Raw genomic sequence first — 16,094 nt, 5'->3', positions numbered from 1 at the left:
AAAGTTACTGTAATCTGATCAGCCACAAGAATATACCCAAGTTTGTTTGTTTGTTTATTTATAATTTCAATTTTTACTGCTACCCACCTCAACATTACTCTGGTAAATATTCTATAATTAAAATACAAGAGTTCAAACTGCACCAGCAAATTATTTCCAAAATAGGCTATATCTAGTGCTATGACTATTCATCAGTATAAACTAGCCCTTGAGCATTTAACTCCTTTAAAATGATCCAGCCTGGCAAATAAAATGGTATAAAAATAAAGCTATCTGTAACACAGGACTACCTTGAAAGCGGCAGCCCCATGCTAGACAGGTCCCTCCTCTTTTGTAACATCATATATACAACACAAATGCTGTAAAACAAACAAACAAATAAGGATCTCTGCCCCCCTCTCTATACAATTAGCCGTCACTGAAAAGAATACTAAAACGCATTGTCTAGTTACTTTATCAGCATACTCAAATTTTAATTGAATATTATAAAGGATCAGAAACTTGGCTTGGAGCAGCAGTTTATGTGTTGGTCTTATCTTTGTATTGCAAGCTCCCCTAAGTTATAAACAGGAGGTGATTTCTTTTTCTTCTCTGTTTCTAAGCCTGCATCTTTTCGTATGAAAAAAAGAGCAAGAACATTACTTCTGATGCTGAAGGCACTATTCCCTGATACTTTGATTATAAAACAAAATGAAGTGCCTGACATACCAGGATTCATTTCGAGGGCTGCCCGAAGATCTTTCCTTTCCTTTCGTAGCTGAGCCAGGTGATTCCTCAGGATTTCCTTTTTCTTTAACAGCTCCTCCTCTTTTGTTTGTAATCTCTTCGCATCTGCTTCAACACGATTCTTTCCGTATTTGTATTGATCTGCATCTGCACAGAAGTTTAATTATGAGATATTTGAACTAGGAATCTTATGAGTCAGAATAAGCCAAATCTGGGCATCCCAATTACTTATCTGTCTGTCATTCTGTCCATCTGTCTGGAATCAAATATTTCAATAAATATTTGTTTTACTATTACTCTCTATTTGACAACATACCTTTACCTCCTTGGTTGCTATTACATCTTCAATCACTCCAGCTTTAGTCCAACAAAAACCTTCTTCAAGTAGCTAAAAGTATGTCTTATAAACACCTGATACACCTGAGCAATCATCCAGATAATACCAACCATACCAGCCAAATTACACCGAAAAAGTGTCCAAAAATTCCAAAGCTTTAAATATGAATATTGAAAAAGAAGGAAGAACTTAACTCAAATTTTCTATTTGTTCCTCCCATATTGTGCTGGAAAAGTAAATAAGAGAGGAAAGTAATAAAAAAATTGATCGTGAAGAGATCATGAAGGATAAGGACATTTTTATGACAACTGGGAGCAGAACAATTAAAACAATGATTTTCCACTGACAATATATAACTGAGAAAATTAGACATTGAGAAATAGTGAAAGAAGACAGACACTGTTGAATTACAGATTTGGAGAGTAACTAGGAGTACCACAGACTGCAAGAAGAACCAATCATTTGGTCTTGTACAAACTAAATACTGACTGCTTCCCTGAGAAAATGATGAGCATGAAGAAACTCACACACTTTGGGCATATGATGCAAGTGTGATCCAAGTATTTATTTTTTGTATTTATAAAATAAATTATAATAATGGAGTAGGAAAAAGTAACTATGCCTGGCAATATTAAGCAAAGTAGAAAGATAACATAGAGGGACAGGATCAGAAAAATCACTGTTAGTATATAGAAGACACATTGGACATCAATTTATGAATGAAAATGCTCACTCATAAGTGACCTTATTGATCAAAGAGTCATCACTTACAACCCTTCTTTCTTGTTCTGCATGTAGTTAGTAAATTTATACAAAATATGTAGACACTGCAATCAAAGCTTGAGTGAAAGATGCTTACCCATTCAAGGGAAGGACAAGAAAATGGCATCACTTATTAAATAATTTATTTAGTCCTAAATTATACATATTAACATAGAACTCTTTCAGAAAGGAGTCATCATTTACAAATAAATCTAATTAAAAAATTGGTTGTTTAGTCCCCCCCCTATAAATCAGAGGTTCCCTTGTGAAAAGGAACTGCAGACAGAACTTCTACATTCTGCAATCCATTCTTATCTGTGAGTAAGCCCAATGGAACGTAATAGCTTTTGATTCTGGAGAAGCATATTGTCAAAGATGAGTGAATTCACATGGATTCAATTCTTATTTGGCTTAATTTTTCCAAATATTCTTGAGATACCCTTACAAAAAGCTTATCCAGACTTGTAATGTTGAAATAAGAATGCTGAGAGTGACTTATATACGCACTTTAGTGCAGAGTTCTCCAGGAACAGCAGTTAGGTTGCTATCACACATCATTAAAACATTAGCAGTCATGGAATTTAATCACTGCATGGCAACTCATGTGATCAGAGTAAATTGCAACTGCAAAGTGGAATAGCAGAGACTCTCTCCCATGTTATTCTTAAACTGATCAGCTTAAGTACAGTTCTTCAGAAATTACTTATGATCCATCAACTTGAATTTCCCACTTAGAACACTGATGATCATGATGGATAACCTTGGTTTTGGCAATGAGATTTCTGTGTGAGCAATCATTTATCTCATGGGATATATTTATCTAACATGCCCAAAGAATTATTTTACCTGGTTAACTTCATATAGTTTAAAAGAATAAGACAATTTCAAAGAAGAAAGAAATAAGGAATACTCACTAGAGCTACTACGTTTCACATTTGAAGCAAATTCTGATTTTTTTGGTGAATTACTTAATGTTCTTCCTTTTCCTGAAATTCCATTTGCAGCTACTGGCATCTTCTTTCCTTTAAACTGTTAGGAAAATCAAACATGTATTTATCGCTAAATATTAGGTGCAGTTTTCTTACAACAGTTGAAATGAAAGGAGGTAAATACTGCTTAAAAGTTTAAAATCAAAGTAGTTAGAAAAACATGCTTCTGAAACAACAAAAGCATCTATTGTACTTTTTGAAAATAAATAAGAGATGAGACCACATAACATTTAAAGCATAATTTTTTGACAAAGGGCCATATCACAAAATAATCACAGGAAGATGTACTAACCCTGAAGCTTCAGAAAACTTGGACTGATTTCTTGAGGCAGGAAATGAATTGGCAATAAAATCTTAAATTAACGTCAGCCTTTATAAGAACTGCAAAATGTTCAGAACAAAGTTGCAATGATTGGGACAATGGGACATTTTGCAAAGTGTGAAAGGAAATCTGTTTTTAATTTGACAAGAGCAGAACTCCAACATTTAGACTTACATTTTTTGGATTTACAGAATAACTATTTACAAATTGTTTGTTTATGGTTCAAATATGACAAGTTGAAATGTGAAGGGACGTTAATTTATATGTTATATTATTTTGCCTTAGAGCTACATTGGTTCTTGTGAGTCATTAAAATGACTTAAGGAGACAATATCTGTGTTCGTCTGATTTTTCTGAATCTTCAATTACTCATTTCAATATCAGACACTCTTCAAAGAATGTTACATTATATTTTCTTGAAACAAGCAACAATCATTATTTTGCAGTGCATTCAATACAATGAACCGGTTAAAAGAAAGTGATTCCTCTAGCAACTAATTTCATTATTATTTTAAATTTAAACAGATCTTCCTAACCTTAGGACAAAACTTTTGGGCAAATTTCAAATTTGCTTTCTAAAGAAATATACAAGCAAATGGTACACTGCAGAAGAATGACTGTTTCACTCCCAAAATGGAAAAGCTGTAAAGCTGAGACTATAACAAGGCATAAAATATATGGCCAATTTGTCAATAGCTTCTCCCATCCTCCATTACTTATGTGAACTGCATTATTTCTCTTATACTTCCAAATGTGAAACAGATTTGCAGAAGGTTTAGAAAGATCAAATCCCCAAAGATTTGAAAGTGAACAGAACACAAAACTCAATGAAGCATATTCATTTGAAGCTATTTTGTATTCAAATAAGTTGACTGTTTCTGTTAGAATGAAAGGAGACTATCTGCATAACACAGAACAGTAGGAATTACCCAGGCCACAATAATAATTCAAACTCAATGCACTAAGTGCAGATATTCAACTACAGTGGTACCTCTACTTACGAACTTAATCTGTTCCATGACTCTGATCGCAAGTCGAGCTGGTCGCAAGTCGAAGTAAATTTTCCCATAAGGTTCAATGTAATTACCGTTAATCCGTTCCGGCATCCGCGGACCACGCGTCAGGGGCGGAAAAACAGCCGCTGACCACACGGCAGGGTGGAAAAAATGGCCGCGGACCATGTGTTAGGGGTGGAAAAACGGCCACGGACCACGTGGAACGGGCAGAAAAATGGCCGCGGACGTGGAACGGGCGGAAAATGGCTCGTAAGTCGAGGCGAATTCGTAAGTAGGGGTAAATTTTTGGGGCCGGAGCTGATCTTATCTCGAAAATTTCGTAAGTAGGGGCGTTCGTAAGTAGAGGTACCACTGTACTCTGTACACTTCTAACTGCACATACATAAGTACAGAAATATTTGTGGGCTAGCTCAACTTTAAAGTTGACCATTACCAGCAACTTAATTTCAGCTGTTGAGGCAATCATACTGCTAAGCCACCAAAAGTATGTATCCTTCTAAATTTTCTCCATGTAGAATCCAAGCTAGTTTTATCTAACCTGATGCCCTTCAGAAATGTTACAGATGGAATTCCCAGAATCTTAAAGGAAAGCCTTGAGTTCTGAGCTGTAGTGCTAGTCTGGAGGGCACCAGGTTGGAGCAAGCTAAGTTGGACCAAGAATTTTTAAAAGAAAAATGCATAGGTTTCTAAGATGTTATTCTCATATCCAATATTTCTAAATTAAAAATAACAATTTATGTGACATTGCATTATTTAGCTCTATTTAACCGCAAGTATTTAATGGTCAGTACATAAAAGCAAGGAAAAAAAAGTCTGATTAAAAGAATTAAGCATCCCAGTACCTGTGCAACAGATCCCCTCCCCACAGCAGAGGTATTAGTGATAGACTGAGCAGAAGACAGATTGGATGAGATAGGATATTTATAATGGTTAGATGACAGTTTGTCAGTAGTTAACCTATTGGTTTTTCGCTCTGCTGGTGGACAACGTGCAAAAATTTTCGGAGATGGCAAGTTATCATACAGGCCCATGTTATCATAAAGCCCATCTTCTCCTGTGTTTCTGCTACAAGAAGGAGGAAAGCCATCTTCTGGTTCCCACTGCAATACATATACTTAGTAAATTAGCATAATCCATGCACTGAAAAAAATGAAATCATTAGAAGGTTAACTGAGCAATTAAGAACCCCCCTCCAACCCTCAGCAGGATTTCCTTCTCTAGTGGCTCTATATTTTTATTCTAAAAGAAAATATGAAAATTTGCTTTTATTTTACAGTGACTATATTAAAATGGAAATCTTATAAATCCCAATTTCTAAACATACTGCTGAAAAGGATAGTAAGGAATAATGCCATTCAATATCTATTATCTATGTTGCCTGGCTTATTGAGCCTATAATGTAAGTTTCAGTAAGATATGCAAAACACCCAACTACTGAGTTGAAACCACAAATTAACAAGAGGCAAATTTTGGTCTTTCCCATACTAAAATTTAGATAAAGTTCCCCTTCTCTTCTCTTCCACATCTTGGTGCAAAGCAGGCTTTTGATTTCTTACACCAATTTTTATCATTTTGATTTAAGAAGTTTCTACAAATTAGAGTTTCGAATTAGGTTATTATACTGATTCATAATCAGTTTTGAATCACAGGATCCTCATTTGGATATCACAAGAAACAGAGATTTAGAAACCAAGAAACCATCTCTGCAGGTGAATGCCTGACAGGAAGACAGAAGCAAAGAGGTCAAGAAGTAAATGTGTATGGTCCAACCAATCATATGGTTGGAGCACCTTTTATTCTTAGGTCAATGTATCTGAATAATGTGTTAGTACATTAATTTCTTTGTCAAGTATTATGGGAGAATTGATGTAGCTTCTAATTGTTTTTTTTTTTGAGGATCTAATACATTCATTGAAAGATAAAGTACACAGTAAGTTAGAAAGCAATCAGAAGCAATTTCAGCCAGTATTTATTGTAACTACAGGTAACAGATAACAGTATATAGTTGATATTTTAAGATGAACTTTTGTCTTTTTGACCCTCTCCTAAAATGGATGGATAACTACTATAAGAAATGTAATTATTTATTGAAAGGGGGAACTATCATATGGTAATGTTGCACTTGTAGGATAAACTTGGACAACCACAGGGTCAATCAATTTCAGAGACTGGCTGGGGAAAACTCAAAACCTTTCTGCCTAAACATTTATACTATCCTTTCCCAAACTGATGCACTCTACATATGGTGAACCATAACATTCAGAATCCCTACATAGGAATGATCACTGGATAGTCTGGACATATAGTTCAGCAAGTTTGAAAGGCATTCAGCTGGGGAAGACTGCATACAGTCTTATATTATTGTAAGGCTAAAACAGAAAAATCCCTAGTTTCCTTAGAGAAGGAGCAGGATGAAAACATAACACATGTTTACCACACTCATTTACTGTGCAGTAGGATCCACTGAAATCAATGAGACTTGCTTCCAAGAAAATAATACAGCATTGAAATAATGCAATTTCTCTTTAAAACCACAATGATACATGCAGACTCCTCAAAGATTCAAACACTGCTTGTCAATTGTATATATTTAAATTATTTGGTGCATAGTTATATCAAGATAATTTCTTCTAACCATATATTGGAAGCTTTCAGGTGCATCAGAGAGAAATGATAAAACTACAGCTACTGAATTCAGTGAGACATGGTCTCAAGACAAATATGCCTAAGAATCTACCCCAGTCATTCCAATTTTTCAAATATTTGTGATTACAGGTAGTCCTAATTTAGTGACCGGAATTGGGACCGGCAACTCCATCACTAAATGACATGGTTGCTAAGCGAAACATCACATGATTGCAATGGGCTTACAACCTTACTTCTGCTGTGGTTGTTAAGCAAATCACCGTGGGTTGTTGAGCGAGACATCACGAGACCCTGATTTGTGATTTTACTGCCGGCTTCTCCACTGACTCTGCTTGTTGGAAGCCAGTTGTGACCACGGGACATTGTGACAGTTGTAAATGCGAGGACTGGTTGTAAAGTTACTTTTCAGCACTGCTCTAACTTCAAGCAATTGCTAAACAGGGCAGTCGTTAAGTGAGGTCTACCTAGAGGATATATATATAGAGAGGATATATATAGAATAAAAAGTGCATGAAGGCAAATGAGTTATAGCACCATTTTTCCATTATATTTTTCCATATTTTAGCCATGGTGCATGCTTAATCAAACCCTTGCTTTGATTTTTCTCTGGAGAGTTGCATTATTGCTTTGGCTTAAATTAAATGAATCAAGGAATACAGGCATAAACATATTTGTTTTGGCTTACACATGCAGGTAGTACTGAAACAATATCCCCCACATCTGTAGATGAGACACAGCAAAACTTTGCAATAACATCCAGTGATATTTAGTTAAGTAGCTTCATAGGTTTTTGGAGGCTCAACAGACATAAATTATTTGACCTACACAAAAATCAATTCTTACTGATCCATTTATGCACGGAACATCATCATAATGAAGTGCCATCCCGCTGGGACACGCATAGCCATTAGCAGCATTTCCTCTATAAGGATTAGTAGAAAGAACCCGTCTGTTCATAAAACTGAAATACAAAAACAAAACAGGACTACAAATAATTAGTTCGCTTTGAAAATACACGTCTTTTTATAAAGTAAACACACTTTTCCATAAATTGTCTCATGTGTCTCCTTTCTGTTTATCTTCTAAAGGGTTTCATGTTATAGAACACAAGCTACACGGCACCGCAAGCTGAAGCTTCATCAGAAAGCTTCAATCTTTACTTACTCGTGCGTGGGAAGGGGCACAAATTATTAAATCAAAAGACGGGCAATAACTTTAAAGGGCAAAGTTGAAGATATAGGCTTGTTCAATGGAAAAACTTCTCAGGAAGGAACACATAGTTATAGAAATGAGTATGTTCTTTCAAGTGCTATCAGCAAGTGGCTTTAGGTTTTCTAATCACAATGTATAACTACAAAGAGACAAACTACCCAGAATAAGAGATGGGACAATCTCAGTAGAAAGCACTGTAATGCACAGGCTGTCTTTGATTTTACAAAGCCAATCTTTCCTTGGAACCAAGAGCTTGGTGTGACTAGTCTGAGACAGCATAAAAGTCAGCTTTTCGCTTTTTGCTGAAAAGAAAAGAAGATATAAAGTTTGAATTTGGCCAAAAAAAAAAAAGAGAAGTCTGGCAGTTTAAATGTTTTCCTTATTCTTGGGGGACTCTGTGATGCTTTAGGACAGGCATTGCCTGTTTCTATTTGTGGTAAGAAGGATAAACAAGTTTAAATCCACTTGTATTTTCTTTTAGGAAGACTGACCTTCCCTCAGTATCCATATTTTAAATTCTCATTTAGTGCTGCCTTGGACAAGTCACATCATTCAAAAAACCCTTATAAGAATTACAGGCTGAACACGATAAGTAACTATTATGAACTATTATGAATTGCTCCAACAAATATCTATGTAATGATTCGAAAAGTAAACTTTCAGGAGCAGTACATTTTGCCAGCACATTTCCAAAATGTTGTTCTGGTATGATAACCAAATCCAATTTAAGTAGCACAATCCTAAAAGAAATGCAAGGTTTGTTTTTGCAGATATTCTTAGTTTTGCTGAGAGTTACTAAATACAACAATACATCATATTAGATTGTAAATATATTGCACTGAAAGATTATTACCCTCTGTACAGGTATTCCATTCCCAAGGTCTGTCCTTAAGTCAAATTTGTATGTAAGCCGGAACAGTATTATTGTGTAACACTGTATAAGTTGTATTGTGTAATTAACTTGAACCATTGTGTGTTTAACTCAAATCACTGTGTATTTCACTTGAATTTTGCTACAATAGGCTCTGTTCTTAACTATGGGTCGGTCTTAAACCGGACGTTCTTAACTACCTGTAGTTTGTAACTCAATCTCTCTTAACAAATTGGGAAAATGTAATAGTCATTTAAATGGGCCATAAGTTAATTGAAGGGCTTCAGCCTTGCACTAATTGATCAGACAAGCTCATTATAAAGCTCAAGGGCTGCAGTTCTTTGGTCCCTGATTAGGGGGATAATGTTGTGGGAGTAAGTATTATGGGGAAGTTCCATCTTTCTGCACGATGGAGGTGACAACTGGATGTTTTCTCTCTAGTGTAGTAAAAACCTTCATTATCATAATACCTCTGCAGTAGAAAGAAAGATGGAATCACAGAGGTAAATCAAGGAGATCCCTTGATCCACAGAATCTGAAGTTCCCCATCTCCTCTGCATGTCTTAATGTCAATCCCATTGGTGCAATTAATTCCTTTCTCTAGTTGTAAGAGAACTACAGACGGTCCTTGGGTTACAACCACTTGTTCAGCAACCATTCAAACTTACAACAGCACTGAACGAGTGGTAGCTATGACCGTTCCTTGAAGTTCGCAGCCTCTCTGTGGTCATGTGATCATGATCCAGGTGCTCAGCACCCGGCTTGCAATTACAACATCACAGCGAGCAGCAGTCATGTAATCGCAATTTCTGACATTCCCTGCTGGCTTCCCACAAGCAAAGTCAATGGGGAAGCCGGCAGGAAGTCAAAAGTCACAGTCACGTGAGGTCCTTGCTTAATGACCCATGCGGTCCTCGCTTAATAATGGCACCCAGGACTGCTGGAACTGCCATTGCTAAGCAGCACAGTGATGTGATGTTGCACTCTACAACCGTGTTGCTTAGTGATGGCAATTCCGGCCCCAATTACCATCGTAAACCAAAGACTACCTGTAAAATGAAAAAGAGCACAACAAAATACCAACACTACTTATTGCATCTTAGTTGCTGTGAGTTGCCAGTGTTTTAAGTGCCCTGGATGTTTTGCCACATACATTTTAAGTTAAGTACAACTGCTCTGTTTAGCAGCCTAAATGATGTTTTCCCTTTAATGGACTAACAATGATGAAAAAGTATGGGTAGCGAGCCCAACCTTAGAAAGGACAGCATCCATTCTCCCAGAGGATGCGCAAAATGTTCCATGAACAAAATGTTCCATATGCTGGTTTCATGTGGTCTATGCCTGGACTTAAACATACATATTTCTGATGGTTTGATCTGTGCTTGGAATGAAATGGGACTCTTTTGATCTGGGCAGAAGTGGCTCAGAATGAGGTGGGGTGGGGTGGGAGAGGCAGGGAAAAAGTGTAAGACAATGGTAGCTGAACAGAGGCAGGGAGACAAGGAAGGGAAGGCACTGGGAAGGGATTTAGGATTATGGTGGGCTATGCCATGCTGGGACATTGGCAGTGGCAAAGGTAGCGATTCAGGGGAAGGAAGTCAATGTGAGGCAAGGGCTCCAATGGGATATGCCATGCTGGGACTTGCTATGGTGTGGTTGGGAGAGATGGAACATGCTCCAGTCTTGCCCTTGTCCAGAACTTGTGCCATCCAAACCACAGAACAATCAAAGCATTCAAGGTTTCACTTCTGTAGAACTGCGCCTGATGTAAAATGGTCTATCAGGTCTTCCAGAATGCCATGGTTTGCTGCAGGTTAAAAACTAAACATCTTACCTATTTCCTACATGCCCCTAGTTCTAAGATTATGTTTTGCATCATCAAAAAACAAAGTAGTTCTGGCATGAGAACTATTATTTTTATCCATATGCAAATTTAAATGATAAAGTAACACTGATTAGTCAATTAATGTTTATTTACTTGGGTTACAAGTCTACTTGACATCAACCTTTTGTGGAGCTTTTTTTTTAAACTAAACACTTTTTTTACTTTAACATTAATTGTCAAATAAACAATTAATATTATGACTCTTAACATGTTTACTCAGATGTAAATTTCACTGGCTTTAACAGACCTTATTTTTTACTGCAACAATAAAGAAGGGCTGGTAAAGAAGCTAGACCTCCAGATGTTGCTAGATTTTAAATTTGATTATTCCCAATTACTGATCATGAAGGCTGGAGCTGATGAAAATCCAGTGTTACACCATAGATTGGTCACAGATTCCCTACTCAAACATGTCTAGCGTAATTGCTTGATGAATTGCAAACTGGTATATTTGTAAGTAGGGGCATGTATTGTTATATTTTGCCTCTCAGCTTCGAGCAAGCAAATCCATACTTGGGGTACATGGTATTATATAATTTAGGAAGCACATTCCATGCTGGCTCTCACCATCTCACAGGTTTCTGGTCCAATGTCTAGTAATAAATAAGAGTTCAGATTTCTCAACTCCAAAACAAAAACACTGAAAAAGCCAGAGTCCTTGAAAATGCTCTCAACTGATTAACTCCTCCTACCAGAATGTTTGCTTTGCAGCTTGAATGACACTGGCTGTCACATCCACATCTATGTAGTCATAGTGCAGAGTGCCAGGATCTGCAGATGAACCACTCTCAGCCAGCAAAATCCCAATCCACCTGCCCATATCTTCTGAAGATGAAGCCTACATAAAGAGAAGAAAATCATAGGTAAGCACTGAGACTTCCACTAAAATATCTACTTTTAGTTCAAGTATACATTTATTTATATAGTGAAGGAGTACTTGCATTTTATTTTTAAAACATTTCCACAATGGCTGTCAAAAATAAACAGATAAACCCTATTCCTCAGGATGCAAGCACAGCAAAGATCAGCTTTCAGCATTCCTATGTGGGGGCATGGGGTGGAAGCAGAATGTCAAAAGCAGCATTGTGGCAATGCCTCTGCGTATGTTTCACAAGTGTATGAAAAGGATGGAACTTACAGCACAACACCACAACACTGCTTTTAGCATTCTGATGAATACAGGAAGTTTCTGCAGATGCCCATTCCAGATTTCCTTCTGTTGTGCCCAGAGATCTCCTCACCTGCATTCTGGAACCCAACATTTGGGCACTCTCTCTCTCTCTTGCATTTGGGATCATTTAAGAGGCAACATGGGTGCCTTAAGTTTTGCAGATGCTTAAAGCACCTCTTTCCTCCCTCAAAATGCACTCTGTCCAGACCCACTTTTGGAGTATGGCTCTTAATGCATTATGCCAAGCCAGGTGTGATCCTTAAGGACATACATTCTGCAACCCTGCTTAGATATATGGTACCTCCAAATCTGCCCTAATGGCATGGGCAGGCTCATGCTGGCAAGAGTAGAGCCTGCTACAACCTGGTACCCTCCAGATGTGCTGAACTCATGCTGGTAAAGCCTTTAACTTGCATCCCAAATGTCTCTTTTCCATGGGCTTCTATATGTGCAAATTAAAAATGTGTGTGTGTGTGTGAGAGAGAGAGAGAGAGAGAGAGAGAGAGAGAGAGAGAGAGATTAAGAATTAATACTCATTGAAGCTGGTTTTTGGCCTGATAATGATGTTCAATTCAATACTATAGTTTATTGCCTTCTTAAATGTCTTGAGTTTGAGACCTTCTGGAAACAGAGTTGGAAGAAGAAATCAATTTTCAAAGTACTGTAATTAACAAGTTAATATATTTTATATTATCAACTATCTAGCTCCTGCCACAGACAAGAACAAGGAAATGTTATGCATTCAGAACAGAATGAGGTATTTTATTAACTAAAGGATAGATCTCTTATTCCAGAAGCAAGGGATTCCTAGATTCTGCTTATGTTATTTCTGCAAAGGATAGGCTCATTACAATATACCTCTAATACTGCAACCTCCTGAGCATTTCGAAGCAAACGGAATGTCAGGGGATGTTTGGAATCCAATCCTGGAATAACTTCACAGCCACGGAGAGGAATAGAAACGATATGAGTCTTTAGATCTGTCCTGTCTTTGTGAAATATAAGCTTATTATCTTTCACTCTGCACCAGCGCTCACGCCAACGGTTATTTGAGAGCACATTAAGATATCCTGCAAAACACAAAAATATGTTTCTTAAAGTTTTCTGTGTATATTCACAACTTATGAAATTAAGTGCCAGAAACTGAAAAACTCCACTCAGATAAAAATGGAGGCATTATTTTTCTTAAACAAACCTTCTGCAAGCCACCATTCTTGTGGGAGAGAAGCAAAACAAGGCAAAAATCTTTACCACACAGCTGAATATCCAGTTCAAATCTCCACTGAGGGCATGTGTTTTCCCTCCCTGGGTAGCTGTAGCTGAAGTGTTGTGGTTAGAGGCAGCAACTTTATAACCCTGAACAACGATTGTTTGGGTGTTGCTTTTATTCCCCCACCACCACCACCTAGGTCTTCCCCGAAAGACTGAGAATCAGATACATGGTAATGAGTATCTTACACATTTTTATGAGAAGATGGATTACTCTCTACCACACAGTGGAAAATCTCTCAATTTTCAGAATTTTTTTCTCTTTGTTTCACAAAAAAATAGATTAAAAAATACTACTGACTTCTGCATTGCAAGTCCAAAAGACGCTAATTATGGAGGGATTTACAAAACAACTATTTTGTAGGAAGGAAAAAGTCACACAATCTTGGGATACTGTATGAGTGACCATTCACTATTGCCAAAAAGCAGGGACAAATAATAGCAACACTAGAGAAAACTAGGAAGGAAGATAGGAGAGGTGAGATGCTGAATAAGAGATTTCTACTCTAGGAGACAGGTGGGACAAAGAAAAGAAAAATGGAGAAGACTGAAAGTGATGGGAATTCGTTGCCAAACTGGGGTGATGAGAATCAGAACAAGAGGAGCTTAAAAGAGATGGGAGCACAAACACATGAAACTGCATAATTCTGAATCAGAAAACTGTTCAGATAATTTGGAGTAGGGGGGAGGGAGGTTACAGGGAGTGTGAGATCAGTAAGGCAATAAGTGGAAAATCTGAGCAATGTTAACCTGAGGAGCGACAGTTGCTAGGAGAAGACTAGTTGTTTATAACCAACGCACTGGTGTGTGGTAGATATCCTCCAGACAGTAACTGGAACCATTAGGTACAGTTTAAATGGTTCAGATTAAAAAATGGAAAACAAGGTAATTTGAATGGAATTCTGTGGTGGGCTACAGATGCTGGGGGGAAATCAAAGGGTTTAAAGCAGTCTGAAAACACATTTGTACAGTGAAAACTTTTAGAAGAACAAAGTAGTATTCATGGGAGATTGGGAACAAGAAAAATCTGGTTTCAAAAGGTGGCATTTTTAGAAATGAAATCAAGTAACATTTTCTATCAATAGATTGTTTCTATAAGAGATCATAAGAAGTCACTCACCACATGTTGGTATATCTTCTTCAGCAGATGAGGTCTGTTCATCAGTAGATGGTTTTTTTTTCCCTAAACCAATTATTTTTGTTATCTTCTTTCCTGTTACTTTAGATACAGTCCCTTTGGAGTCCATCTTTGAGCTCTTTTTTCTCTTTACTACCAACCAAACACACAGACAGAGAGATATCTAAGTCTTCTAAAATCTTAAAAGAACCTGTTATCAAACAGCAGAAGCTGTGGCACAAAAAATATTTAATCTCACAAGCAGCTGATTTGAGTTGCCTTTACTGAAAATTGAAGTAGAACCCCAGTTGAGATCCATAATCTCATTCATGACAAGTCACTGAGGTGGCATGTCACTTTTAAAAAAAAATCTGACTTAATCTTGAATTCTTAGTTTGAATGTCACTCTTAGAATTCTGGTATGGGTCATATATTACCCTAACATTTGGCTTTTAAACAGCAACAAGCAGTGTAAAGATGCCAAATGGCTTGGGCCAGTGCATTGCTTATTCTTCACTAAAGTGGAGTTAATGCAGACATAGAACAGTTTTGTTTCACTCACACACTATAGTCCTTCAACAATGCTGAAGAATTTCAGGAAGCAAAATTAAAGGTAGGTTCTCCACATGTAATTAATATAGCAGTGTCTTTCTTTGTGAACAAGGTTCTTCTCTACTTACTTATCTACAAGCAGCAAATATTTCCAGTACTAATTAAAAGTGATCTGGTAGGCTTTCCAATTGTATATTTCCCAAATTTGCAATTTGTTCTCTAATTAAAGGGCTTAATTCAACTGAACCTTTCAATCTTCATGTATTACCATATCTACTCTCAATTGATCATGGTTAAAGAATTAAATATGAATATAGCTTCCTAAGTGCCCTTAAAATAGACTTTGTTTGTATGTCAGATTTTGTTGTCAGATGAAGGAGGACTGTGTTATCTATCTGTCTGTCTAATATTTTTTCATAATGAAATAGGGCTGTATCCTGGCACTATTCTTGTCTACTGTTTATATAAATTTGTTAATTAAACATTGGCAAGAGTTGGATATATATGTCCCAAGCCTGACAAATAAACAACTACCCAATCTGCTTTACGCAGATAATGCTTCTATTCTGTCACTAACTCAAGCTGTTATCAAGAAAACTTTTTAAGACCCTCACCCAAACCTGTAAAGAAACAGCAGCCGATTATAAATAATTAACATACAAAAGTAATGATCTTCTCCAACAACACTAAACTTTACAGATGCTGCATAGGCAGTCAAACCACAAAATATGTAAAATACTTAAATATCAGAGTGTGTTTTTCCAACCCCTAGAAAGCAAATATCCCATGGTAACTGTGCCTCTTCCTTAGCCTAAAATAGTACAGCAGCCATTTAAGATTTCATCACAGTCAGCACAGGAACTTTATCCCAGACACTATTAAATCAGTTGTTTCAAAAACAGTTACATAACATCTATATTATACAACTATAATCTACCAATTTCTGTCCTTGCAAAAAGGCAGAGTCAGGATTTCTAAGATTCCTTATTCTTGACACCTTGATGTATCCTGAATGTACCCTTTAGACTAGAGGTTGATTTTTTAAAAAGCTGAGTCTGGCAAGCAATTTTATTTGCTTAGCTAAGGCTTATCTTGACTCCAATTGGTTTGGTTCCATTAATAACATCTGATAGATACCAATCTACTTGGTGGGAAAACATTGCAAGAAAAGTGCCATCCTATGCCCTTTACCCCCAACTTTTGTTATTTTCAGGTCTTG

The 16,094-nt window shown here is 36.9% G+C and overlaps 1 protein-coding gene across 5 annotated transcripts in view; it reads right to left on the bottom strand.

Moving 5' to 3' along the window:
* AFAP1 (actin filament associated protein 1) overlaps positions 1-16,094 on the bottom strand; it is a 55,953-nt gene that overhangs the window by 10,836 nt on the left and 29,023 nt on the right. For 2 of the 5 annotated variants that reach the window (XM_007432778.3, XM_007432779.3), the window contains exons 9-14: positions 14,327-14,476; positions 12,796-13,007; positions 11,459-11,604; positions 7,624-7,759; positions 2,740-2,854; positions 709-873 (exon numbers count right to left, since the gene is read on the bottom strand). In XM_007432778.3, coding sequence (XP_007432840.1) covers positions 709-873; positions 2,740-2,854; positions 7,624-7,759; positions 11,459-11,604; positions 12,796-13,007; positions 14,327-14,476 — 924 coding nt within the window. Of the gene's footprint in view, positions 1-708; positions 874-2,739; positions 2,855-4,994; positions 5,253-7,623; positions 7,760-11,458; positions 11,605-12,795; positions 13,008-14,326; positions 14,477-16,094 lie in introns of all 5 variants that reach the window. The other 3 variants (XM_025169499.2, XM_007432780.3, XM_025169498.2) reach the window with 3 other exon arrangements.

This window comes from Python bivittatus, unplaced genomic scaffold, assembly GCF_059951505.1.
Source record: "Python bivittatus isolate LINGU-HERP-01145 unplaced genomic scaffold, Pbiv_v1 ctg000960_np1212, whole genome shotgun sequence".
Classification (NCBI taxonomy): Eukaryota; Metazoa; Chordata; class Lepidosauria; order Squamata; family Pythonidae; genus Python; species Python bivittatus.
The sequence above is the reverse complement of the archived record's forward strand: the minus strand, read 5'-3'. Positions and strand labels throughout refer to the sequence as shown.